The sequence below is a fragment of the Rhineura floridana genome, chromosome 2 (assembly GCF_030035675.1).
Source record: "Rhineura floridana isolate rRhiFlo1 chromosome 2, rRhiFlo1.hap2, whole genome shotgun sequence".
Classification (NCBI taxonomy): domain Eukaryota; kingdom Metazoa; phylum Chordata; class Lepidosauria; order Squamata; family Rhineuridae; genus Rhineura; species Rhineura floridana.
In genome coordinates, this window is record NC_084481.1 from 174,235,137 (window position 1) to 174,260,698 (window position 25,562).

Consider the following 25,562-nt stretch of genomic DNA (forward strand, 5'->3'; position numbering starts at 1 on the left):
GAGAGATCTGGACTTGGCAGGCTGAGCCTACAGCCCGATTAAATCCCAATAAAATCAGTGCAAACGTTGACAGGACCACACTGCGGGACACTCGCGGCTTTTGCCACCTTCTCTGACAGTGGCTCGGTAACAACTACGCGACCGGCAGAAATTCAGCAGGCACAGCTCCTTCCTCCCCATGGGGTGAACTTTCTCTGTTAACCCTTTCTGCTCCGAAGCCACTTTCGAAATGCAGAGGGTTTACCAGTCCCCTAGAAGCCAATTGCTACCACAAAAACGGGCCGCAGGGGCGGGGGACTGGTTTGAGCAGCCCTAGCAATAAGGTCGCGCGCGCAAGGCGACCTCGAGAAACTCGCTCTGGCCGGAGCGCACCACTTCCTCGCTACAAAAAAGCGTGGGCTCCGCCCCCGCGACTCTTTAGTACTTTCGGCTTTGCTTGGGGGGGAACGCAAAGTTCGACTTTCCCAGGGACAGACGGCACGAGGGCGCCGACGGAGATAGGCAGAAATGCGCCAGCAGCAAGTCAGCGCTGAGGTCTCTGCGCGCCGCGTCCCGCGTCCTGCGAGACCCTAAAGTCGACCCAGCAGCAGCGCTGAGGTCGGCGCCAACATGGACACCTTAGAGAGCAGGAGAAGCCCGATCCAGTAAGTTTTCGTATAATGTCCCCCTGCCGCCCGCATCACGTTGCTTCCCGTCTCTCCCCTTTCCTTCAGGGGTCAGCGCAAGCCTCGTCTGTTTCTTGGCTATCCGTTTTTGTTTTCCCGTCGGGCATGTTCAGACCGAGGAAATGACCGAGGTTGGCAAGGGGCGGGGAGCTTTGACCCTTTTCTGCTGTGGGGGGCAAAGGCACAAAGTAAAGGGGGGGGGGAGAAGAGAGGGAAAAAGCCTGTCTCCGCCTTCCTCAATTGCATCTAAATCGATTGGAGTGAGTGGGCTGAGTGTAGTTTTAAAACCCCATTCAGATAAAGAGTAAAAGAAGAACCAACTGATTCTGTATAAGATTCCTTCTTTAATCTGCCTAAATGAGCGCACAGCATCAAGAAACTTAAATCATGGGCTCACTATGGCTTTCAGTAATAAATATGGAGCTGACAAGTAAGTAGGTAATTATATAGCCATGAGAGTGGCTGTATACTATGTTGTTGTTATGTGCCTCCAAGTCAACTGCGACTTATGGCAACCCTATGAATCAGCGACCTCCAAGATCAGCTGTCATGAACCACTCTGTTCAGATCTTGTAAGTTCATGTCTGTGGCTTCCTTTATGGAATCAATCCATCTCTTGTTTGGCCTTCCTCTTTTTCTACTCCCTTCAGTTTTCCCCAGCATTATTGTCTTTTCTAGTGAATCATGTCTTCTCATTATGTGTCCAAAGTAGGATAACCTCAGTTTCATCATTTTAGCTTCTAGTGACAGTTCTGGTTTAATTTGTTCTAACACCCAATTATTTCTCTTTTTTGCAGTCAATGGTATGCGCAAAGCTCTCCTCCAACACCACATTTCCAATGAGTTGATTTTTCTCTTATCCACCTTTTTTACTGTTCAACTTTCGTATCCATACATAGAAATCGGGAATACCATGGTCTGAATGATCCTGACTTTAGTGTTCAGTGATACATCTTTGCATTTGAGGACCTTTTCTAGTTCTCTCATAGCTGTCCTTCCCAGTCCTAGCCTTCTTCTGATTTCTTGACTATAGTCTCCATTTTGGTTAATGACTGTGCCAAGGTATTGATAATCCTTGACAAGTTCAATGTCCTCATTGTCAACTTTAAAGTTACATAAATCTTCTGTTGTCATTAATTTAGTCATCTTGACATTCAGCTGTAGTCCTGCTTTTGTGCTTTCCTCTTTAACTTTCATCAGCATTCGTTTCAAATCATTGCTGGTTTCTGCTAATAGTATGGTATCGTCTGCATATCTTAAATTATTGATATTTCTCCCTCCAATTTTCACACCTTCTTCATCCTGATCCAGTCCCGCTTTCCATATATGTTCTGAGTACAGATTAAGCAAATAGGGTGATAAAATACACCTCGTCTCACACCCTTTCCTATTGGGAACCAATTGGTTTCTCCATATTCTGTCCTTACAGTAGCCTCTTGTCCAGAGTATAGGTTGCACATCAGGACAATCAGATGCAGTAGCACCCCCATTTCTTTTAAAGCATTCCATAGCTTTTCATGACCTACACAGTCAAAAGCTTTGCTGTAATCTATAAAGCACAGGGTGATTTTCTTCTGAAATTCCTTGCTCCGTTCCATTATCCAACGTATGCGTGCAATATGATCTCTGGTGCCTCTTTCCTTTCTAAATCCAGCTTGGAGATCTGGCATTTCTTGCTCCATATATGGTAATAGCTTTTGTTGTAGAATCTTGAGCATTACTTTACTTGCATGGGATATTAAGGCAATAGTTTGATAATTACTGCATTCCCTGGGATCCCCTTTGTTTGGAATTGGAATATATATTGAACGCTTCCAGTCTGTGGGCCATTGTTTAGTTTTCCATATTTCTTGACACATTTTTGTCAAACTTTGGACAGATTCAGTTTCAGTAGCTTGTAGCAACTGTATTGGTATGCCATCTGTTCCTGGTGATTTGTTTCTTCCAAGTATTTTAAGAGCAGCTTTTACCTCACATTCTAAACTTTCTGGTTCTTAATCATACAGTTCCTCAGTGGATGAATCCTGTCATCTCTTTTATAGAGTTCTTCAGTGTATTGCTTCCATCTTCCTTTTATTTCATCTCAGTGAGTCAGTGTGTTCCCCTGTTGATTATTCAACATCCCTACTCATGGTTTAAATTTCCCTTTCATTTCTCTAATCTTTTGGAATACGGCTCATTCTTCCCATTTTGTTTTCTTCTATTTCTATACAATAATTATTGTAATAGTTTTCTTTGTCTCTACGTATTAGTCTCTGTATTGTTGCATTTAGGGTTCAGACCATGTTTCTATCTCCTTTTGCTTTTGCTTTCCTTCTCTCTTTAACCATTTTAAGAGTTTCATCAGTCATCCAAGTCTTTCTCTCTTTAACTAGAGGTATTGTCTTTTTGCATTGTTCCCTGATAACGTCTCTGACTTCAGTCCACAATTCTTCTGGTTCTCTGTCAACTAAGTTTAAAGCCTCAAATCTGTTCCTTATTTGATCTTTATATTCTTCTGGGATGTTATTTAAATTGTATTTTGGCATTATGATTGCTTTGTTGTTCTTCTTTAGCTTTACTCTGATTTTCGATATGACCAGTTCATGATCTGTACCACAGTCTGCTCCTGGTCTTGTTTTTGCAGAACTTATGGAACTTCTCCATCTTCTGTTGTCAATTATATAATCAATTTGATTTCTATACTGGCCATCTGGTGATGTCCACATGTACAGTTGTCTTATTGGTTGCTCAAAAAATGCTCAAATCATTGGCTTCACAGAATTCAGTAAGTCTTTCTCCTGCTTCATTTCTGTCTCCTAAGCCCCATTTTCCCAGTTCTCTGTTCCCTACAGGGCTGGTTCTAAAGGGCGGCCAGGTGGAGCACTGGCCCAAGGGCCCCTGGAGCTACAGGGGCTCCTATAGGGGCCTCTGAGGGGCTTCCACCTGCCCACCATTCCCTCGCCCCACCTACCTGTCTCCTGACTTTTAGCATTGCCCTTAATGAAGATGGTGGCTGAGGTCTCCCTAAGGTGCTGAAGCCCCTGCCGCTATCTTGGTTGATGGCAGAGATGTGCGTGTGTAGCACGCATGCGTGCCATCAACCAAGATAGTGGCAGGGGCTTCATCCCCTTAGGGAAACTGTGTCTGCCATCTTGGTTAATGGCAATGCTAAAAGACAGGAGACAGGTAGGTGGGGTGAAGGAATGGTGGGCAGGTGGAAGCTCCTGCCCTGCGATTTGCAGCTGTTGCCACAGATCTCTAAAGGAGAGCAGAGGGGCCCCTCAGGGGCCCCTGTAGCTCCAGGGGCAGGGGAAGTGGAGACAGGTAGGTGGGGGGTGTGGGGGGAAGGGGAGCAGAGACAGGTAGGTGGGGGCATGGGGGGCTCCGCACGTACGCACACACATGTGCACATGCCGGGGCCTGGGGCAAGCTGATGCCCAAGGGCCTTGGCATGCCTGGGGCCAGCCCTGCCCACCATGGTCAGTTTTACCTATTCTAAGCATGATTGCACGGGAGTAAATCCCATTGAACTGAATAAGCATGCAAATGATCAGACCTGCCCTTCCCCTCTCCTTTCCTTTCCTCCTCCCTTCTTCACTCCCCTCTTCCTTCTTCCTCCTCCCCAGCCCACTCCAGCCCTCCCTCCGTCCCTCTGTCCCGCCCTCTTCAACTCAATAAGCATGCAAATGATCAAATCTGCCCTCCCTATCCTGCCTGCTCCTATCCCCTTCCTCCCCTCTGTCCTTCCTCCTCCCGCTCTTCCTTCCCTACTGCTGGCCTTCCTCCTCCTCCCCTCTCCACCTCCCCATGGTCAGTTTCACCTATCGTAAGCGTGATTGCAGAGGAGTAAATCCCATTGAACTCAATAAGCATGCAAATGATCAATCCATTTTCAGCAAACTTACACAGGATCTCATTTCTTACCTCCCAGATTAAAAAGCAAATAAATTCACTAATATGCAAAAAACCTCTGCAGTTTAAGAACGTACCTTTAGCCAACAGATATTTCTATCAGACTTTAAAAAGCAGGGAAATTGGGCAGCAGGAGACCTAGCTTTTGGCTGGTAAGACAGATGCGGCTGTTTCTGGACCGGGATAGCCTGACCACTGTTATCCACGCACTGGTAACCTGCAGGTTGGATTACTGTAATGCACTCTATGTGGGGCTGCCCTTGAGGTTGGTCCGGAAGCTGAAGCCGGTGCAAAATGCGGCGGCGAGACCGCTCACTGGGGCAGGATATTGCCAACATGTCACCCCGCTGCTGAAAAAATTGAACTGGCTGCCCATTTGCTACCGGGCCAAGTTCAAGGTTCTAGTTTTGGTGTACAAAGCCCTATACAGCTTGGGACCAGGATACCTGAAGGAGTCTTACCCCTTATATACCCAGTCGATCACTGCGCTCTGCAGGCTGAACACATGCATCTTAGGCAGGCAAAGTTTGTTTTTTTCCAACAGCTAGAGTCATTGCTTAAGTAGCAACATAATTGTAATGAGTCTGATTTTACATCAAACTGCAGTTTCAGATTCAACTGTTAATGCACCCAAAATGGAAATACAGGATAACCTCCAGTTTGAAACACAAAAGGCTATCTTCACCATCATATGACATTGACCAATATAAAGGCTTTGACATTAATAAAAATAAATTTGACACAGATTTCTAGGATGAATAAGGAGAGAAATATAATTTTCTAGGTTAGATTCTTTGTAGAAACAGTAGTAACACAGGAAAGAAGCAAAGTAAGAAGAACATCAACAAACATACAAAAATGTAATTCTCCATTTTTGGAGATGGCAGGTGTTGTCACTACTATATACCATCATATCTTGAGCTTTAGTAGCTTTTTCTTAAATTTGTCTGCAATATGAATGTCAAACCTGCATTGATGAGAATATAGATTCAATGTCTGCATTCTGTGTCATTTTTAATATAGTTCACATGTGGCACACACAGCACCAAAAAGGCTGAAAGGTATGGTTTAGTGCTGTGTGAGAATAGTCTTTGTGAGATACTAAAAGAATCTAGACATTTAGAAAGGCTTATAGTCAGGTATGCCAGGAGCCAGTCTTCAGATTTGTGGTCACCTATGTACAATGTGGAATGTCTGATCATCAGCTCATTATAAAGGACACTCTGAATGTTAAGAACATTTCACAAAACACTCACACTTAAAAATGTGTGTTATGGATATGTGTATAGTGCTTCTGCTGATGTACCAGAGTAATGTATTGCTGAAAGTTACCTCAATAAATGGATCACCATCCAGAGCCATATAGCATAATAGAGGATTTTTAATCATTTATTTGTATCCCGCTTTTCTCTTCAAAGGAAGCCCAAAGCAGTACATACAAACACATCTCAAATACAGTAGGTATTCAGGATGAAACATGATCTAACAGTAAAATACTACAATAAACTTATAAACAGACCTTCAGTTCAGTATTTAATAAAACACCAATTCAGTTAATAATCAACGCAAAAGTCATTAATACAACAACCCATGCTTTAGCCAAAAATACACATTTATATATCCACTCTAGCAGCCAGTATGTTCAGATATACCTGTCCCAGAACCAGCAGAAACCAAGAGAAGAATGAGTCACAACCCATTCATACAATAAAAGTACAGGATAAAAAAAAGTAATAATCTCCCAGAGTCCCCTCTTATCAAACCTACTGTCTCACCGCAGGTTAATACAGAGACAAACAAAGGAGAGGCAGTTCCTTCTACTCTCAAGTCATGCTGAGGGACCCTTGCCTCTTCTGCTGTTTGTGGCTATATAGTTCAGCCTAGAGCATGCTCGTGAGGCCCCAGTGACACATTTTCTCCAGGATGATGGGTAGGAAATTTCAACCACTGATCAGGCTTGATGTTTCAGGCAGGCCTTCCAAGGGTCAGCTGTTCTCAGCTATATTAAAAAGCCAGGGCAGATGAAATTGTCCCTGACCTCTTGTGCTCCTGTTAGAACCTCTGGTGGTGTTTGTGGCTTTATAGCCCAAAACAGGAGCATGTTCACAAGGTCTGATGACACACTTCCTCCAGGGGCAGAGTCTTTCTAAGCTGGAATTTTGGATACAGAGCATTCAGAAGTGTATTCATACTTTGTCAATTTTATTTTGTTGTCCCTACATATTTATTTATTTATTTATTATATTTATATCCCTCCCGTCCTCCCAGTAGGAGCCCAGGGCGGCAAACAGAAACACTAAAAACACTTTAAAACAACATAAAAACAGACTTTAAAATATATTAAAAACAAAACATCCTTAAAAACATATTAAAATAAAACATCTTTTAAAACATTTTTAAAAAGCTTTAAAAACATCTTTTAAAAAAGCTTTAAAAACATATTAAAAAGTAATTCCAACATAGATGCAGACTGGGATAAGTTCTCTACTTAAAAGGCTTGTTGAAAGAGGACAGTCTTCAGTAGGCGCCGACAAGATAACAGAGATGGCACCTGTCTAATATTTAAGAGGAGGGAATTCCAAAGGATAGGTGACACTACACTAAAGGTCTGTTTCCTACGTTGTGCGGAACAGACCTCCTGATAAGATAGTATCTGCAGAAGGCCCTCACCTTCAGAGCGCAATGATAGACTGGGTATAAGATGATCTTTCAGGTATCCTGGTCCCAAGCTGTATAGGGCTTTGTACACCAAAACTAGAATCTTGAACTTACCTGGTAGCTAATAGGTAGCCAGAACCACCAACCGACAGCGCCTCTGTCTTGCTAGGATTCAGAGTCAGTTTATTGGCCCTCATCTTGCCCACCACCAAGTCCAGGCAGCGGTCCAGAGCTTGCATGGCCTCTCCCGATTCAGATGTTACAGAAAACTAGGGCTGGGTATCATCAACGTAGTGCTGACACCTTGCTCCAAATCTCCTGAGGACCGCTCCCAAGGGCTTCATATAGATGTTAAACAGCATTGGGGACAAGATTGTACCCTGTGGCACCCCACAGCACAACTGCCAGGGGGCCGAAAGACAATCATCCAATGCTATCCTCTGAATATGACCCTGGAAATAGGATCGGAACCACTCTAAAACAGTGCCTCCAAAACCCATCTCATCAAGTTGGCCAAGAAGGATACCATGGTCAATGGTATCAAAAGCCACCAAGAGATCAAGTAAGAGTAACAGGGTCGCACTCCCCCTGTCCTTTTCCCAATAAAGGTAATCCATTATGGCAGCCAAGGCCGATTCTGTTCCATAACCAGGCCTAAACCCAGTCTGGAATGGGTCAAGATAATCTGTTTCATCCAAGAGTACTTGCAATTGCTGCTCCACAACCCTCTAAATGACCTTCCCTAAAAAGGAGGTATTTGCAACCGGGCGGTAATTGTCACAAACCAGTGGGTCTGTGGTGGGCTTTTTCAGGAGTGGTCGGATCACTGCCTCTTTCAAGGCGGCTGGAACCACTCCTCCTGCAATGACTCATTGACCACACCCTGGATCCACACACTGGATCGCAAGCACCTTGTCCACATCATCAGGCCACATCAGCTGAAACTGATCCCAAAACTTTTCAGCATTTAATTCATGTCCAAGAGCAATTGAAGTGACTTAGTGGTCTGCAGTCTGACTGGGATGTAATTTCTGTCAGCCTCTTCCCTCTATTGTGTGACAGAGGAAGCTTATGGTTAGTTTGGTCCTGGTACTATGTGATTAAGGGTTTGTGTATGTTTTGTTTCAGTAGTTCATGGTTCAATACCACTTGGTGTATATTCTGCAGTGTAATGTACTGTAACAAATATCACAGTGCTGTACCAAATTTGAAATATAAACTTTCATATATGCAACATGTGAGCACATAGAGAAACCTCAGGATTTCTCTGGAGGTAATGGATGTAGTCAGCACAGAGATTTCCTACTTACCTTGTTTCTAAAGATGTGAGGACAGAAACACAGCATGAGACAGTGTTAGTAGCACATCAAGATATTTATTGTTTTAACCTTCCCCTTCTTCCCCAATAGCAGCTAACAGTGGCTAACAGCATCAAAAGAAAAATAAAATTAATGTAAAACTCTTAGTAGTTGGCCAATATACTGTAAGATCAAAACCTCAGTAGCTGATGAAGTGGATTTATTTATTTATTACATTTATACCCTGCCTTTCTTTTCATGATAGAAACCCAAGGCGCCTTACATATGGTTCCCAGGCAGTCTCCCATCCAGGCACTGACCAGAGCTGACTCTGCTTAGGGTGCTGGCCTCATGTGCCATCAGACCATATGTCTGATGTAAGTAAATATCTGGTGAGGGTGGGCTATAGTCTATGAAAACTTATTCCATAATAATTTTTTTAGTCTGTGCCACAAGACTCTTTGCTTTTGCCGCAACTCTGGAAATCAATGGCTGAAGTGGCTCTTAAGTCGGAATATTTTCCATAATTTCCCTTGGCCTGTGAATAAGAAAATCTTTTGCCTGCTTGTTGGTACCTTCTCCCAGCAGCCAAGGCTAAAATGGAATGAGGGAACCTGAGCCGGAACTGCCACCATTGCTTCCCTCGGTTTGCCACCTGGAACTGTAGAGGAGTAGGATGTGACTTGCTCCTTCTGACTTTGCCTGGACAGTATACTTTGACAAGAACATGGAGCCAGGAAGTACTGATGTGCAGCATTGCTAATGGCAGCAAATAGCCTCTAGTGTTGATTTTCAGTGGGAAAATGGCAAAAAGAAAAAGATTAACTCCCACTTTACCTGTGCTGTGGTCCTGATCTGCTTTGGGGAAACCAATAAGAACATGGAAATCCCAAGTTCAAAGATGTATTTAAAGGAACATTTAGTTTGACCCTTAGTTAACAGACTTAAAAATAACAGGTCACCAGTGTGGGATGGTATTCACCTGACAGTTCTTTAAAAGTTCTGAAGAAAACATTGGGTGGTATTTAATTAAATTTTTTCACTAGTGGGATGACTTCAAATAGTGCAAGAGGATTTTGCCCCGTGCCTTCCCCAGACTTGATCTGTGGGGTTGGGGGAACCCTGAGAACAGATTTAGGGGACATGTGGAGGGAGAAGAGGGGGAGAACGTTATGTTGCGCAAGGAAAAATCCTTGCACTGACAGAATATACATCTCACACTATTATTTATTTCATTTATACCCCGCCATTCTTTTTTCATGGTACCCAAGGCGGCTTACATATGGTTCCCAGGCAGTCTCCCATCCAGGCACTGACCAGACCTGACCCTGCTTAGCTTCAGCAGGAAGCTGGCCATGTGTGCCTTCAGACCAGAGGCTGGGACTGCTACTATGTGGAATACATACTGTACAATCCGTTCTTCTCTCAGCAATTTGTCAAGAAGACTGTCCAAATTGTACTTTGAGTATAGTCAAATATGAAGGATTGTTGTTGTTTTTAGTTAAATTTGGGTGGTACAAAACTATTGGGAAGAAAGAGGCTTCTAATAACTACTGTCCTTACTGTAACAGGCTTAGGTCACTACAGAGTTGTTGCTGTTGTTATAGGTGTTAGTCTTGGCAGCTCAAGTTTTCAAAATGTAGGATGATCCTACAGTTTTACAAGTCTAGAAACAAACATCCATGATTCCTTTGGGGTACTGCTCAAAAAGGCAAAAGATTTTGCCCCCCACCGCAACAGTGTTCTAAGTAGTACGCATTATTTTATTTGTTTGTTTGTTTATTTATTTATTATTTTATTTATATCCCGCCGTTCCTCCTGGCAGGAGCCCATCTTTTCCTTATATTTCCTGCAGAAGTTACTGTTAGCCGTTCATTTGAAGGGAAAGTGAGGATCTGTATTTGAGTTCATTATAGAGCTTGAGGCTGAACTTGCCCTTAGTGAATCCAATTTTTTTTAGAGAATTTTCTTTGTCTTTCTCAGGAGAAGGGCTGCAGTTCACTGTTACAGCATCTGTTTCATACACAGAAAGTCCCAGGTTCAGTCCTGGCATTTCCAAGTATAGCTAGGATAGACCCTGTCTGAATCTCTGCTGCCAGTCAGTGTGGACAGTAGTGAACTAGATGGGCCAATAGTCTGACTCAGTGTAAGTCAGCTTTCTGTGCTCCTGCTCCATGTGCTCTGCTCATGCTCTTGCACTTTCGAGTCTCCTTTGAACATAAATGTCAAGCATAGCCTATCTGTATAGTCTTGCCTTATTTCTCTGGCTATTTTAAACTATGAAAAAGGGAAGGAACACTTAAAATGGCTTTTACACATATAATTTTAATTTTTTTTTTAATGTAACACACCTATGGAGGAGAAGTATATTTTAAGGCCTATAACAGGAATGGTATGGAAATCAGCTTAATCACATTATTTTGATCTGTGAATTTTTGTACTGTTTTGTGAGGATATTTAAAGTTTTTTTGTTAAGGAGCAGGAGAGGGAATTATTTTTTGTAAGCCAATTATCTGGGAAAACAGTTGAATGGCATTATGAAAATTAAAAAATGGTAATGTATTGGCTGTTGCAAAATTACTGATAGCTAAAGAGTCAAAGAGACAGGGGTATATTTTATTACTGTACTTGTTTAATCTGTATGCAGACCATATCATACGGAAAGTGGGATTGGACCAAGATGAAGGAGGTGTGGAAATTGGAGGGAGAAATATTAGTAATTTAAGATATGCAGACGATGCCATACGACTAACAGAAACCAGTAATGATTTGAAACGAATGCTGATGAAAGTTAAAGAGGAAAGCACAAAAGCAGGACTACAGCTGAACGTCAAGAAGACTAAAGTAATGACAACAAAAGATTTATGTAACTTTAAAGTTGACAACAAGGACATTGAACTTGTCAAGGATTATCAATACCTTGGCATAGTCATTAACCAAAATGGAGACAATAGTCAAGATATCAGAAGAAGGCTAGGACTGGGGAGGGCAGCTATGAGAGAACTAGAAAAGGTCCTCAAATGCAAAGATGTATCACTGAACACTAAAGTCAGGATCATTCAGACCATGCTATTCCCGATCTCTATGTATGGATGTGAAAGTTGGACAGTGAAAAAAGTGGGTAAGAGAAAAATCAACTCATTCGAAATGTGGTGTTGAAGGAGAGCTTTGCGCATACCATGGACTGCGAAAAAGACAAATCATTGGGTGTTAGAACAAATTAAACCAGAACTGTCACTAGAACCTAAAATGATGAAACTGAGGTTATCCTACTTTGGACACATAATGAGAAGACATGATTAACTAGAAAAGACAATAAAATGAAAATGTGCTGCCTTCAAGTTGATTCTGACTTACGGCAACCCTATGAATAGGGTTTTTATGAGGCTGAGAGGCAGTGACTGGCCCAAGGTCACCCAGTGAGCTTCATGGCTATGTGGGGATTCCAACCCTGGTCTCCCAGGTCATAGTCCAACACCTTAACTCAGCCTTTCCCAACCAGTGTGCCTCCAGATGTTGTTGGACCACAAATCCCATCAGCCTCCCATTGGCAATGCTGGCTGAGGCTGATGGGAGTTGTGGTCCAACAACATCTGGAGGCACACTGGTTGGGAAAGGCTGCCTTAACCACTACACCACACTGGCTCTCAGAAAAGACAGTAATGTTGAAAAAAACAGAAGGGAGTAGAAAAAGATGAAGACCAAAGAAGAGATGGATTGATTCCATAGAGGAAGCCACAGACCTGAACTTACAAGAAGGGTGGTTTACGACAGATGCTATTGGAGGTCTCTGATTTATAGGACCGCCATAAGTCGTAATCGACTTGAAGGTACATAACAACAACAAAAACAGTCAAAACAGAAATTGGCATCAGCAGTGGAATCATGAAAGTATAGGACATAGTTAATATAAAATACCTTCTTAAAATTTAGGAGAGGATGCATTAGATCAATGTGATAGAAATAATCAGATATCTCAGAAATGTATAAAAACAATGGGTGCATTGCAAATAAGCCATTAGGCTTGTGCACAGAGTGGGGCAGGGAGAAAAGGAAACATCTTGAGGCTGGGGGTTTGGAGTTGAGAAGTTGTGAAGAAGGGAAAGGTTCAAGCATCTGTCCAGTCTCTTCTGACTCTCTCTTCTACCTCTCAGAATGCTTTTCTTAAAAAAATGTTTCAGGGCTATCTCTGAGAGTTATCCTCTGAAGCGGCTTTAGAAATCTGGGTTTCAGGCACTGCTTGTTTAACTCTTTTGTAAAGGGGAGATGAGGCCAGAGAAGCCTTGCACAGGTCATTTCTCAGCACTTGCACCAGTGTTTGTTACTTTATGGATTTCCTTGAACTGTCTTTTTTTTAAATAGAGATAAACATGTGAAACCTTCCCAAATCCCATATTCTTGTGTTTAAAAATCGGTCATAGAAGCTGGACATTAATTTGAAAAAGTGTCTATTTGGTGTGGTGTAGTTTGTTTGTTTGTTTGTTATACCTTGTTTATTTTGATGAACTGCATTGACTGTGTGAGGTGTGGTTGTTGGTTTACATTTTGGTTCTTGTGTATGCTTAAAAATGTATAAAATTACTTCACAATAATGAAGAGCTCTGTGTGCTATAAGAACCATATGTGGCTCTTAGAACACATGGAGTAATGAATACATTTGTAGAAGGGAATGTCTCCTATCAAACAGGGAACCTTATTTGATGCATTTTCTAAGTGGGAGGGAAATGTTTGAATAGCCCAATTCCTGTGAGCTTCATAGTTAAGCCTCTTCTTTTTCCAACCTGCTGCAGAGACTCTTGTGAAATATCTCACTTAAGCGTTGGTGTTCTCACATGTAACTCTTCTTTTTTCCTTTTAGGAAAGCTTCACAAGGATGCAGCATTGATCCAAAGGCAGCTGTTGAGCTGGAGCAGATCTGTTGCTCCCATTCAGATCTTGCCAAAACCGCTGAGGTCAGCATAACAATGTCTTTGGGGCACTTAGCCAAGGGAGCCAGCCTAGATGACCTTATTGATACTTGTATTCATTCTTTTGGTGAGTTGGTGATCTGTCTTTAACTATTTTCAGACTGTTTTGCTGTAGCATTTTAGGTACATTACATTGCCGTGCTCTAGATATAGGTGCGAATGCAATCATTACTGCTCTTGACTTGATACATACATCATTATGTGAGTATTGCCCTGTTTGTTTCCAGAATGTTTATAACTGTAAGTGCTCTCCTTGCAGAAACTAACAAGTGCACCAGTTATAATGTTTGTGGAATTATTAAATCCTCTTCCCCTGTCTTTACTTCTGAATAAATATTAGACACATAGATAGTTATTAAGAAATGCATATAGACTGTTGCAAAACTGCGTTGAAATGTTCAAATCTGAGTATTGTTTCATGGTATCTTTTGGGGAAACTTGCATATACTAGCTAAATGAGTGGTTGCAGCGGGCGGGAGGGGGGCACTGTTGTTTCGCACCAAAGGAAAATAATAGCTTTCTTATAAAAAGGAACAAAATGAAGTAAAAAAAATCTCAGTGGTACAGCTTTTAGTTAGTATATGAATTATTCATGCTCCCCCACCCCCCGCCAGCAGAATACGTTTGAATAGATTTAGTATCATGCAACCCAATCCTTTGACTGTTTATGCAGAAGTATTTCCTACTGAGCTCAGTGGGGCTTACTCCCAAATAACTGAATATAGGATTGCAGCCTAAGGCAGTACACACTTACCTGAGAGTAAGTTCCATTGAACCAAATGGAGCTTACTTCTGAGTGGAAATGTATAGGATTGCTAGATGCTTAAAAATTTACCATTGTTCATCAGTTACTCTGTTAGCCATGTCGTAATTTATTAATACATGTTCATATAATATACAAGTGAATTAAAACCATTAAATGATAAATGCTAGAATAATGTTTAGGATTTTGGGGTGTGTGTTTTCAACACTATATTGTAGTTCTAATGTTTTTTGTATGCTCTAGGCTGAATAATTTTGAACAAACAGTTCATTCATGCCCCATTAATTGGTACAGATTCTGATTAGCATTATTAACATACAATTGAAGGTGTATATTATTACAGCGGCAGGAAAATAAAATGCATTTTGTCTCTGTGTATAGGAGGGAAAGGAATAAATGATGTACTGCTTATCAAGTGCAAATGATTGGCCAATCCATTTCATTTTTTTTCATATGCATGTGGTGTAATATACTCTGATAGTTTTCTTTCCAGTAAATGATTTAGAGAAGTTGAATAGGCTTAGCACTTAGCACTCTACCTTCCTGAATCATGCTCCAAACAATGACTAATGCTCCCAGCACTTCTAGAGGAAAGGCATGCACATTATTTACTTAACGACAAAGCATTTACAAAGCAAAATGCATACTGGCTGAGGAATCGATGCTATGGAACTTCCAGTAATCATTTTTTGTTCCTTGTTCTTTGTTTCCATAGTACCATATGTAGTCCATGTAATGCATATATGCTTTATCCTACAGGTCCCTGAGGGTTTTGGGCTTGGGGACACATTTGGAAATCTAACAATCACAAAATACCAATTTCACAGAATAAAAATGAGAGATGTTCAGAAGCCCTCTCCCACCCCGCCAACAACAATAGGCACAACAACTACAACCCCCAATAATAAAAAATGCAATACTCTAACACCCCAAAACACCCCCAGAACAAAACAAGAATAGAAAAAACTCTCAGCCAAAACACCGCCAACAGCCAAACAAACAAAAGAAGCAGGCAAAGCATCCTATGAGGCAATCTGGGGGAAGGGAGATAAGAGAGTGGGGTGGCTGGATTACTTCACTATGCATTCCAGCCAGCCACCACTACACATGGGTTATAAAATACACACCAAATTTTAAAAAGTAAAAAAAATGGGAGGCCCAGGGGCTTTAGGGGGCACCTGGGGGGTGTCTGAGGGTACCATGGGGCCAGTGGGCACTGTGTTTGGGGACCCTAGGTTTATCCACTAAAACTTCATACTTCCACACTTAACTAAGCAATGTACTTTTTTTTACTATTTTTTCATAAAATGAATTGGATGAAATAAACTGCTGGTCGCAAAGAACATAATTTGGTAGAATCTCTCTTGCCAGCATGTTAAAATAAATGTATCAAAGGCAAACTATCATTTAGGTCTTTGTCTTAATATTGCTTACATGGAAGTAAGTTATATTGATTTCAGTGCTAAGAATAGCATTTCTGTGCACACTTACCAGGAAGTAAGTCTTGCTGGGAAGATCCTCCGTGGAGCAGAGTGGTAAGCAGTGGTAACGCAGCCGAAGCTCTGCTCACGGCCTGAGTTCGATTCCAACGAAAGGAGGAAGTCGAATCTCCGGTAAAAGGGGTCGAGGTCCACTCAGCCTTCCATCCATCCGTGGCCAGTAAAATGAGTACCCGGCATATGCTGGGGCGTAAAGAAAGGCCCGGGACGGAACTGGCAATCCCACCCCATATATATGGTCTGCCTAGTAAACGTCTAAAGATGTCACCCTAAGAGTCGGAAACAACTCGCACTACAAGTGCGGGGACACCTTTACCTTTTTAAGTCCTGCTGGGAACTTGCCTTTAAGTAAACGTGAATAGATTTGGGATGCAAGTCATAACTGATTTAAATATATTCTAGTATGCTCTGAGGGAAACAACAAGCAGGGATTACAAATTACATGTACTAAAAACTATTAAAAGTTCATATATTCTGTTCAAAGGCTATGTATTTTCATTTCTTTTTGCCGTCAGGAGTCTGTTGGCGCATTCTTTAAAGTATATGCATCTCAGTCATAACTTTCTAAGGGTGAGGCTTAGTTTGAATATTGGGAACTGAACTACAGAAAACCAATATTTCTTAGTTGAACTAACAATCTTCCATTGTCAGACTGTGATATGAATATAGTTCTTTTTAATACTATTAAGAATATGCATTGTGTTAAGTATCTTGGGACTTCCTAGCACTTTTAAAACAGTCATAAATAGAAGGTGATACAATCAAGGAAGTAGATTTAAGGAAGCATCTCATTTATTTTTGAAAGGTATTACATTGGAGATAGGGCTGGGGAGGAAATTTGATTCAGTTAGCATTTAAAGGTGTATTTACTTAATTTGCCCTTTCTGAAACTACGCAAACCAAAACACACTTCTCTGAATTTTGCAATGCAGTTCTCCAGCCAAGTAATGTGTACAAAAAAGCATACCCAAAAAAAGCTTGGCAAAATTGCATATATTAGGCAAAATTGCATACAAAAATGTGTATATTAGGCTAAATTCACACTAAAATACTGATGAATTATCATGGCAATTTTCTTTTAAAAAATATCAAGCTGATGTGGAAATATGGAGAACTGAATTTAAGATTGAAAAAATGAGAAGCTGGAAGAAATTGAAATTGACAGGTACACCCATCCTTAATTGCAGATCTGCAGAAGTGGAGAATTAGCATTTTGCTCTGCTACTTCAAATCCAAGAAGTAGTTGATTCATTGGTGTTGGCATCAGTAACTTGCAATTCTTACAATCTAGACCCATAACTCCAGCAATTTACAAAGGTCTTGATTTCCAAATTCAGCAATCATTTTTCATTTTGTTTAAGTATAAAAATGTTTGTTCTGTGGTAGGAGGATGAATACTTAGGACTTCTGGTTGAAATACAAGCCCATTGTCATTTGGACCAGAACCTGGCCACCAAAAGATGTCCATCCTGTAAAGCAGGGATTGGTTCATGGAAACCTTATTTTGACACTTGTAGTGAGTCCTGAGTCTAATATGCTTACAGTTCCATGCCCCTGAATAAAGTAATTCTGTTTTTGGGGTTTCTAACTAGTATATTGGGACTGAGTTTGACAAACTAACATTGTGTACCTCAAAATGAAACCACAGAAATCTCAAGTTTTAGTTTTAAATGGAGTAATTGCTTCTGTCTCATCAAACTATAGATCAGTGTTTTTCTATAGATCAGTGTTATATTTTTTATACGGCTCAGAAATCAGCTTTACTTAACAGGGTATTTTCCAGGTCTCCATGGCAATACTTAACTGACGTTGCTGCTTAGAGTTTTCTTAGATAGGGAAAGGTTTCTCAGTCTTTCAGCAAAATGTAAATGTACTGCCTTCAAGTGGATTCCGACTTATGGTGACCCTATGAATAGGGTTTTCATGAGGCTGAGAGGCAGTGACTGGCCCAAGGTCACCCAGTGAGCTTCATGGCTGTGTGGGGATTCGAACCCTGGTCTCCCAGGTCGTAGTCCAACACCTTAACCACTACACCACACTGGCTCCAGTCTTTCAGCAACACATATATAATTGAGGTAGAGCAAGGACTTGGCAGAAGGCAAACTGGCCATGCTACTTCCAAGGTTAACCTTGCTTACTGTGGCAGGTGGTGGAAGGGACTGGATGTCTTTATGTAAGGTGGGTCATGATTGGTATATTTACACAGGTGTCTTATGCATTCTTACCTAAGAACATAAGAAGAGTCCTACTGGATCAGACTAAAAACCCATGTAGTCCAGTATCCTGTTCTCACAGTGATGAATGAGGTGACTATGGGAAGCCCACAAATAGTGCAATAGCTTGCTCCCCACTTGTGCTCCCCAGCAACTGGTATTGAGAGGCACATCACCTCCGATACTGAAGGTAGTACACAGCTTTTATGGCTTAACTGACTAGTAGGCATTGCTTTATTCTCCATGAATTTATCTAAACCCATTTTAAAATTGATGGCCATTAATACATTTTGTGTTTGTGAATACCATAATTTATGAGTTGTATGAAGAACTTCATTTTGTTGGTCTGGAATCTTCTCACATTCAGCTTCATTGGATGGCCCTAGGTTGTAGTATTATGAGAGAAGGAGAAGAGCTTCTCTGTGCACTTAGTCCACACCATGCATAGTTTTATACCTCTGTTGTGTCCTCCTCTCTTACTCACCTTTTTCTAAACTAAAAAGCTCCAAATGTTGTTACCTTTCCTCATAGGGGAGTTGCTCCAGCCCCTTGATCATTTTGGTTGCCCTTTTCTGAACATTTTCCAGCCCTACAGTATCCTTTTGGAGGTGCAGCGAACAGAACTGTACATGGTATTCAAAGTATGGTAGCACTATAGATTTGTATAACATGTTATGGTGTTGGTAATTTTAGTTGAAACCCCTTCCTAATGATCCCTAGCAATGAATTCAGCTTTTTCACAGCACCTGCCCACTGTCAAAAAGCTCTACAGGATTAATTAGAGAAGGCTTACCCTTGTGGAGACCATGCTGGTGTTTCGTCAGCAAGGCTTGTTCTTCTATATGCTCTGTAATTGTATCTTTAATAATGCTTTTCACCAGTTTCCCCAGATGTTAAGCTAATGATCTGTATTTTCCCAGGTTCCCTCTGGATCCCCTTTTTAAAATTGGTGCTATATTGGCCACTTTCCAATTCTCAGGTGTGGAAGCTGATCTTAGGGAAAAACATTGTTAGAAGATCAGCCATTTCCCATTTGAGTTTTTTAAGAACTCTTGGGTGGATACTTTCTGGATCCAATGTTTTCTTCATTTTTAATTTGTCGATAAGGCCTAGAATAGTGGTTTCCAAACTTTTTCTATAGATCGCTTGAGAATTGCTAAGGGTGTTGGTGGACCACTTAATGATTTTTCTGCATCGTAACAATTTTAATGCCATATAATTGAAACTGTGACACAATACAATGTAAGAAATAAAAGAAGCAATAAAATGCAATTAAAATCAATGTAAATATTTAATACAATGGATGTATCTTTTCCCATCTTCAACCACAAATCCACAGACATGCTATAAACCACCTGAATGAAGCTCATGGACCACTGATGGTCCACAGACCACAGTTTTGGAACCCCTGACTTTAGAATTTTATCTTGGTCACCTCTGTTTGCTTCAGTTCTTCAGATTCCCTTGTTAAGAAACTTCAGGCATAGAGATTTGCCCTACATCTTCTGTTGTGAAGACAGATGCAAAGTATTATTATTTTATTATTATTATTATTCTCTGCAATTTCCTTTTCCTCCTTTAGTATATCTTTTACTTCTTTGCCATCCAAAAGTATAATTGTCTCTCCAGCTGTTTTCCTGCTTCTAGTGTATTTAAAGAATTTGTTTTAGAGAATGTGCTCCTTGAATTCTTTTGTTTGTTTGCATCCCTAATTGCCTGCTTGCATATATAAGTATATTTTATTTGTTTCATAAATATATTTGTATACCACCATTTCATTTAAAACCATTAAAGCGGTTTACAAGAAGTACAAAAACCTCCCATGCAGAAAAAACATTAAAAAAAAGTGAAAATATAGCCAAATTTTTTGTTCTTTGTTCTTTCTGTTCATCTCGTTCAGGCAGGGATTACATTTTCTGAAGGAAACCTTCTTGCCCCTAATAGCTTTCTTGATACTGCCTGTTAACCATGCTGGCATCCTCTTGATGGTGTTACTTTACAGATCTGTGGTATGCATTTTTGCTGAGCTTTTATTATTGAGGTTTTGAATAACCACCAAGCATTCTGGTGGGATTTGATTTATCCCTTTCAACTTCCCTTTTACCAATCCCTCATTTTTGAGAAGTTCCCTCTTTTAAAGTGACTGTGACTGTGTTGGACTTTACTACACTACTACAACGTTTTGGATGCCTCCTTGATTTCATTCTCCATCTCAAGATCACCCTGAGCATTTTGGTTAAGAGGTGTGATAGTACATCCCCAGTATTAAATTTGTCTTGGAGACCCAGACTACTACCCACATTGATTCTGTGGAAGAGTACGCCTGTTTTGAGATTTATAGCTTGTTGAGCTCTATGCCCTTTTTGATGTACAGAGTAACATCACATAACATAAGAACATAACATAAGAAGAGCCTGCTGGATCAGGCCAGTGGCCCATCTAGTCCAGCATCCTGTTCTCACAGTGGCCAACCAGGTGCCTGGGGGAAGCCCGCAAGCAGGACCCGAGTGCAAGAACACTCTCCCCTCCTGAGGCTTCCGGCAACTGGTTTTCAGAAGCATGCTGCCTCTGACTAGGGTGGCAGAGCACAGCCATCACGGCTAGTAGCCATTGATAGCCCTGTCCTCCATGAATTTGTCTAATCTTCTTTTAAAGCCGTCCAAGCTGGTGGCCATTACTGCATCTTGTGGGAGCAAATTCCATAGTTTCACTATGCGCTGAGTAAAGAAGTACTTCCTTTTGTCTGTCCTGAATCTTCCAACATTCAGCTTCTTTGAATGTCCACGAGTTCTAGTATTATGAGAGAGGGAGAAGAACTTTTCTCTATCCACTTTCTCAATGCCATGCATAATTTTATACACTTCTATCATGTCTCCTCTGACCCGCCTTTTCTCTAAACTAAAAAGCCCCAAATGCTGCAACCTTTCCTCGTAAGGGAGTCGCTCCATCCCCTTGATCATTCTGGTTGCCCTCTTCTGAACCTTTTCCAACTCTATAATATCCTTTTTGAGATGAGGCGACCAGAACTGTACACAGTATTCCAAATGCGGCCGCACCATAGATTTATACAACGGCATTATGATATTGGCTGTTTTATTTTCAATACCTTTCCTAATTATCGCTAGCATGGAATTTGCCTTTTTCACAGCTGCCGCACACTGGGTCGACATTTTCATCGTGCTGTCCACTACAACCCCGAGGTCTCTCTCCTGGTGGGTCACCGCCAGTTCAGACCCCATGAGCGTATATGTGAAATTAAGATTTTTTGCTCCAATATGCATAATTTTACACTTGTTTATATTGAATTGCATTTGCCATTTTTCTGCCCATTCACTCAGTTTGGAGAGGTCTTTTTGGAGCTCTTCGCAATCCCTTTTTGTTTTAACAACCCTGAACAATTTAGTGTCATCAGCAAACTTGGCCACTTCACTGCTCACTCCTAATTCTAGGTCATTAATGAACAAGTTGAAAAGTACAGGTCCCAATACCGATCCTTGAGGGACTCCACTTTCTACAGCCCTCCATTGGGAGAACTGTCCGTTTATTCCTACTCTCTGCTTTCTGCTTCTTAACCAATTTCTTATCCACAAGAGGACCTCTCCTCTTATTCCATGACTGCTAAGCTTCCTAGAAGCCTTTGGTGAGGTACCTTGTCAAACGCTTTTTGAAAGTCTAAGTACACTATGTCCACTGGATCACCTCTATGTATATGCTTGTTGACACTCTCAAAGAATTCTAATAGGTTACTGAGACAGGACTTTCCCTTGCAGAAGCCATGGTGGCTCTGCTTCAGCAAGGCTTGTTCTTCTATGTGCTTAGTTAATCTAGCTTTAATCATACTTTCTACCAGTTTTCCAGGGACAGAAGTTAAGCTAACTGGCCTGTAATTTCCGGGATCCCCTCTGGATCCCTTTTTGAAGATTGGCGTTACATTTGCCACTTTCCAGTCCTCAGGCATGGAGGAGGACCCAAGGGACAAGTTACATATTTTAGTTAGCAGATCAGCAATTTCACATTTGAGTTCTTTGAGAACTCTCGGGTGGATGCCATCCGGGCCCGGTGATTTGTCAGTTTTTATATTGTCCATTAAGCTTAGAACTTCCTCTCTCGTTACCACTATTTGTCTCAGTTCCTCAGAATCCCTTCCTGCAAATGTTAGTTCAGGTTCAGGGATCTGCCCTATATCTTCCACTGTGAAGACAGATGCAAAGAATTCATTTAGCTTCTCTGCAATCTCCTTATCGTTCTTTAGTACACCTTTGACTCCCTTATCATCCAAGGGTCCAATTGTCTCCCTAGATGGTCTCCTGCTTTGAATGTATTTATAGAATGTTTTGTTGTTGGTTTTTATGTTCTTAGCAATGTGCTCCTCAAATTCTTTTTTAGCATCCCTTATTGTCTTCTTGCATTTCTTTTGCCAGAGTTTGTGTTCTTTTTTATTTTCTTCATTTGGACAAGACTTCCATTTTTTGAAGGAAGACTTTTTGCCTCTAAGAGCTTCCTTGACTTTGCTCGTTAACCATGCTGGCATCTTCTTGGCCCTGGCGGTACCTTTTCTGGTCTGCGGTATGCACTCCAGTTGAGCTTCTAATAGAGTGTTTTTAAACAACTTCCAAGCATTTTCGAGTGATGTGACCCTCTGGACTTTGTTTTTCAGCTTTCTTTTTACCAATCCCCTCATTTTTGTGAAGTTTCCTCTTTTGAAGTCAAATGTGACCGTGTTGGATTTTCTTGGCACTTGGCCAGTTACATGTATGTTTAATTTAATAGCACTGTGGTCACTGCTCCCAATCGGTTCAACAACACTTACATCTCGCACCAGGTCCCGGTCCCCACTGAGGATTAAGTCCAGGGTTGCCGTCCCTCTGGTCGGTTCCATGACCAACTGGTCTAGGGAATAGTCATTTAGAATATCTAGAAACTTTGCTTCTTTGTCATGACTGGAACACATATGCAGCCAGTCTATGTCCGGGTAGTTGAAGTCACCCATTACTACCACATTTCCTAGTTTGGATGCTTCCTCAATTTCATATCTCATCTCCAGGTCTCCCTGAGCATTTTGATCAGGGGGACGATAGATCGTTCCCAGTATTAAGTCCCTCCTGGGGCATGGTATCACCACCCACAACGATTCTGTGGAGGAGTCTGCCTCTTTTGGGGTTTCGAGCTTGCTGGATTCAATGCCTTCTTTCACGTATAGAGCGACTCCGCCACCAATACGTCCTTCCCTGTCCTTCCGATATAGTTTATATCCAGGGATAACCGTATCCCACTGGTTTTCTCCATTCCACCAGGTCTCCGTTATGCTCACTATATCAATGCTCTCCTCTAAGACCAAGCACTCCAGTTCTCCCATCTTGGTTTGCAGGCTCCTAGCATTAGCGTACAGGCACTTGTAAGCAGTGTCTCTCTTCAAGTGTCTTTGGCACTTGTGGTTAGGCCTGTGGTAATTTTGCTCTTCTGAATTTATATCCTGTGCCCCTGCTCTCACAATGCCTACTTCTAGGCCTACCACATCCAGTATGCCGTGACCTGTCCTTCCTATAGAGTTTGTACTGAGAGATAACAGTGCCCTGGCTGTTCTCCCCAGTCCACCAGGTTTCTTTATGTCCACTGTATCTTGTCTTCTTTAAAACCAAGTACTCTAGTTCACCCACCCAGTTCAGCGGCTTCTGGTATTAGCATATAAATACCTATACACAGGGTCTCTTTCCAAATGTCCCTGGTATGGACATTTTACTCTATGCCGCTTTGGCCTCTTTGAATTTGTTTTATTATTGTTGTTAAAATTATTCATATATCTCCTTTCATTTTAAGAAGAAATACCAAGGTGTGGTTCATGTCCTCCTACACTTTTATTGCCTAGTTTTACCTCTCTCCCATTTGAAAATTCCTAAACATTTTCATTCTCATCCTTGAGGGATGATTGATCCTGAACTGGATACTCCTCAGCTCCTATTAGCTTTCCCCCAACAATCAATTTAAAGGCTTGCTATGCCACATTTTTTATTTTAAATGCTATGATTCTGGTTCAGTCCTGGTTCAAGTAAAGCCTGTCCCTTTCGCCAGCGCCTAACAAATCCAAACCTGCCCTACCAATACCACCTCCTCATCCATGCATTGAGACTCCTCAGCCCTGCCTGTCTAGCTGGCCTCACTTATGGAATGGATAGCATTTCAGAGAAATTATCTTGAACCTATCAACGAAGGCAGGGCCAGCCTCAGATATGCCGGGGCCCTTGGGCACGAGCCTGCCCCGGGCCCCAGTGCTCCCCTTCTGCGATTTGCGGCAGGATTGCTGCTGCGGATTGCACTGCGAGAGCTTTGGAGCTCCCACCATTCCCTTGCTCAACCTACCTTTCTTGGCTGTTTTGCAGTTGTGCGTGCAGCGCTGCCCTTAACCAAGATGGCAGCCAAGGTTTCCCTAAGGGGCTGAAGCCTCTGATGCCATCTTGGCTTATGGCAGGGATGCGCGTGCAATTGCACAACAGCCGAGAAAGATAGGTTGAACAAGGGAATGGCGGGGGCTCTGAAGCTCTTGCCATGTGATCCGTGGCAGGATCATGGAAGGGGAGCAGAGGGGCCCCTCAGGGGCCCTTGGCCAGGGCCCCACCTGGACACCCTTTGGAGCCGGCCCTGAAAAAAGGCTTTCAGCCTCTCTGTCTACATAAATGTTGAGCCCAGGACTGTATGTTTACATTTCCCAATGTCATTTGTGCCAACATGCACTATGACCACTGGACTCCTCAGTCCTATCTGTCAGTCTATATAGACTATATAGACTATATGTGCAATGTCTGCAACCTTAACATCAAGCAGTTTGTACGCTTGTCATAAGCTGAGCTATCTATGTCTCAAATTGCACACTACCAGGAGCCTGTGGAGAAGTATCCTTGGTATGGGAGGATAATCTGTTCATCCCTGGGTTCCTTCTAAGGGATCATTTCCCTCTTCCTCAGAGTGACACCCTTCTTCCTGGACACTCTCACTCTCTATGACAGCAAAGGAATTGTCACCCTGAGAGTGGGACATCACTTTTATGTCTCTGAAGGCCTCATCCACTAAACTCTCTACCTCTTTCAGTTTCTTCAGGTCAGCTACCTTGGCCTCAAGGTGACAAACTTGTTGCCTGAACATGTCACATTCTGTGCAATACACTGAAAAGCATTCGCACCTCTGCTGACTCTCTACCTGCATATATGTTCTTGTGGGCTCTTTTACTTGGTTTACTTGGGAGCCTAGGATTTGTTAGATCAAAGATGGGAGTGGCAGAGTAGTCTACTCTGGTGTCCTGATGCCAAATACACAGCTGTCTAACTCACTTGTTACCATGATGCTTTGTGACTGACCCATGACACTCCCCTCTTGTGTACCCAAACGTGTACGCACACCATTTGCAATCTTTGTGCCAGGTAAGCAAGGTACCATATTAAAAATGTTGAGAGGTCCTTAAGTATAGACTCTTTGCCACTTGCTGCATTTAGATTTTCAAAGTGTATTCATAATTGACAGATCCTTTTAAAATAATACAATATATTATTTTTGCCCAGAGTTCTGCTCAAAAGAGTAGCTTTGAATTTATTACATAGGCCTTTATTCTACAGA

At 41.8% G+C, this 25,562-nt stretch overlaps 1 protein-coding gene across 1 annotated transcript in view; it reads left to right on the forward strand.

Annotated features, from left to right (window-relative positions):
• The first annotated feature begins 506 nt into the window (after positions 1–506).
• RASGRP1 (RAS guanyl releasing protein 1) overlaps positions 507–25,562 on the forward strand; it is a 93,004-nt gene continuing 67,948 nt past the window's right edge. The window contains exons 1-2 of the mRNA XM_061611503.1: positions 507–644; positions 13,374–13,549. Of these exons, the coding sequence (XP_061467487.1) occupies positions 610–644; positions 13,374–13,549 (211 nt within the window). The 5' untranslated portion in view covers positions 507–609. The remainder of the gene's footprint in view (positions 645–13,373; positions 13,550–25,562) is intronic.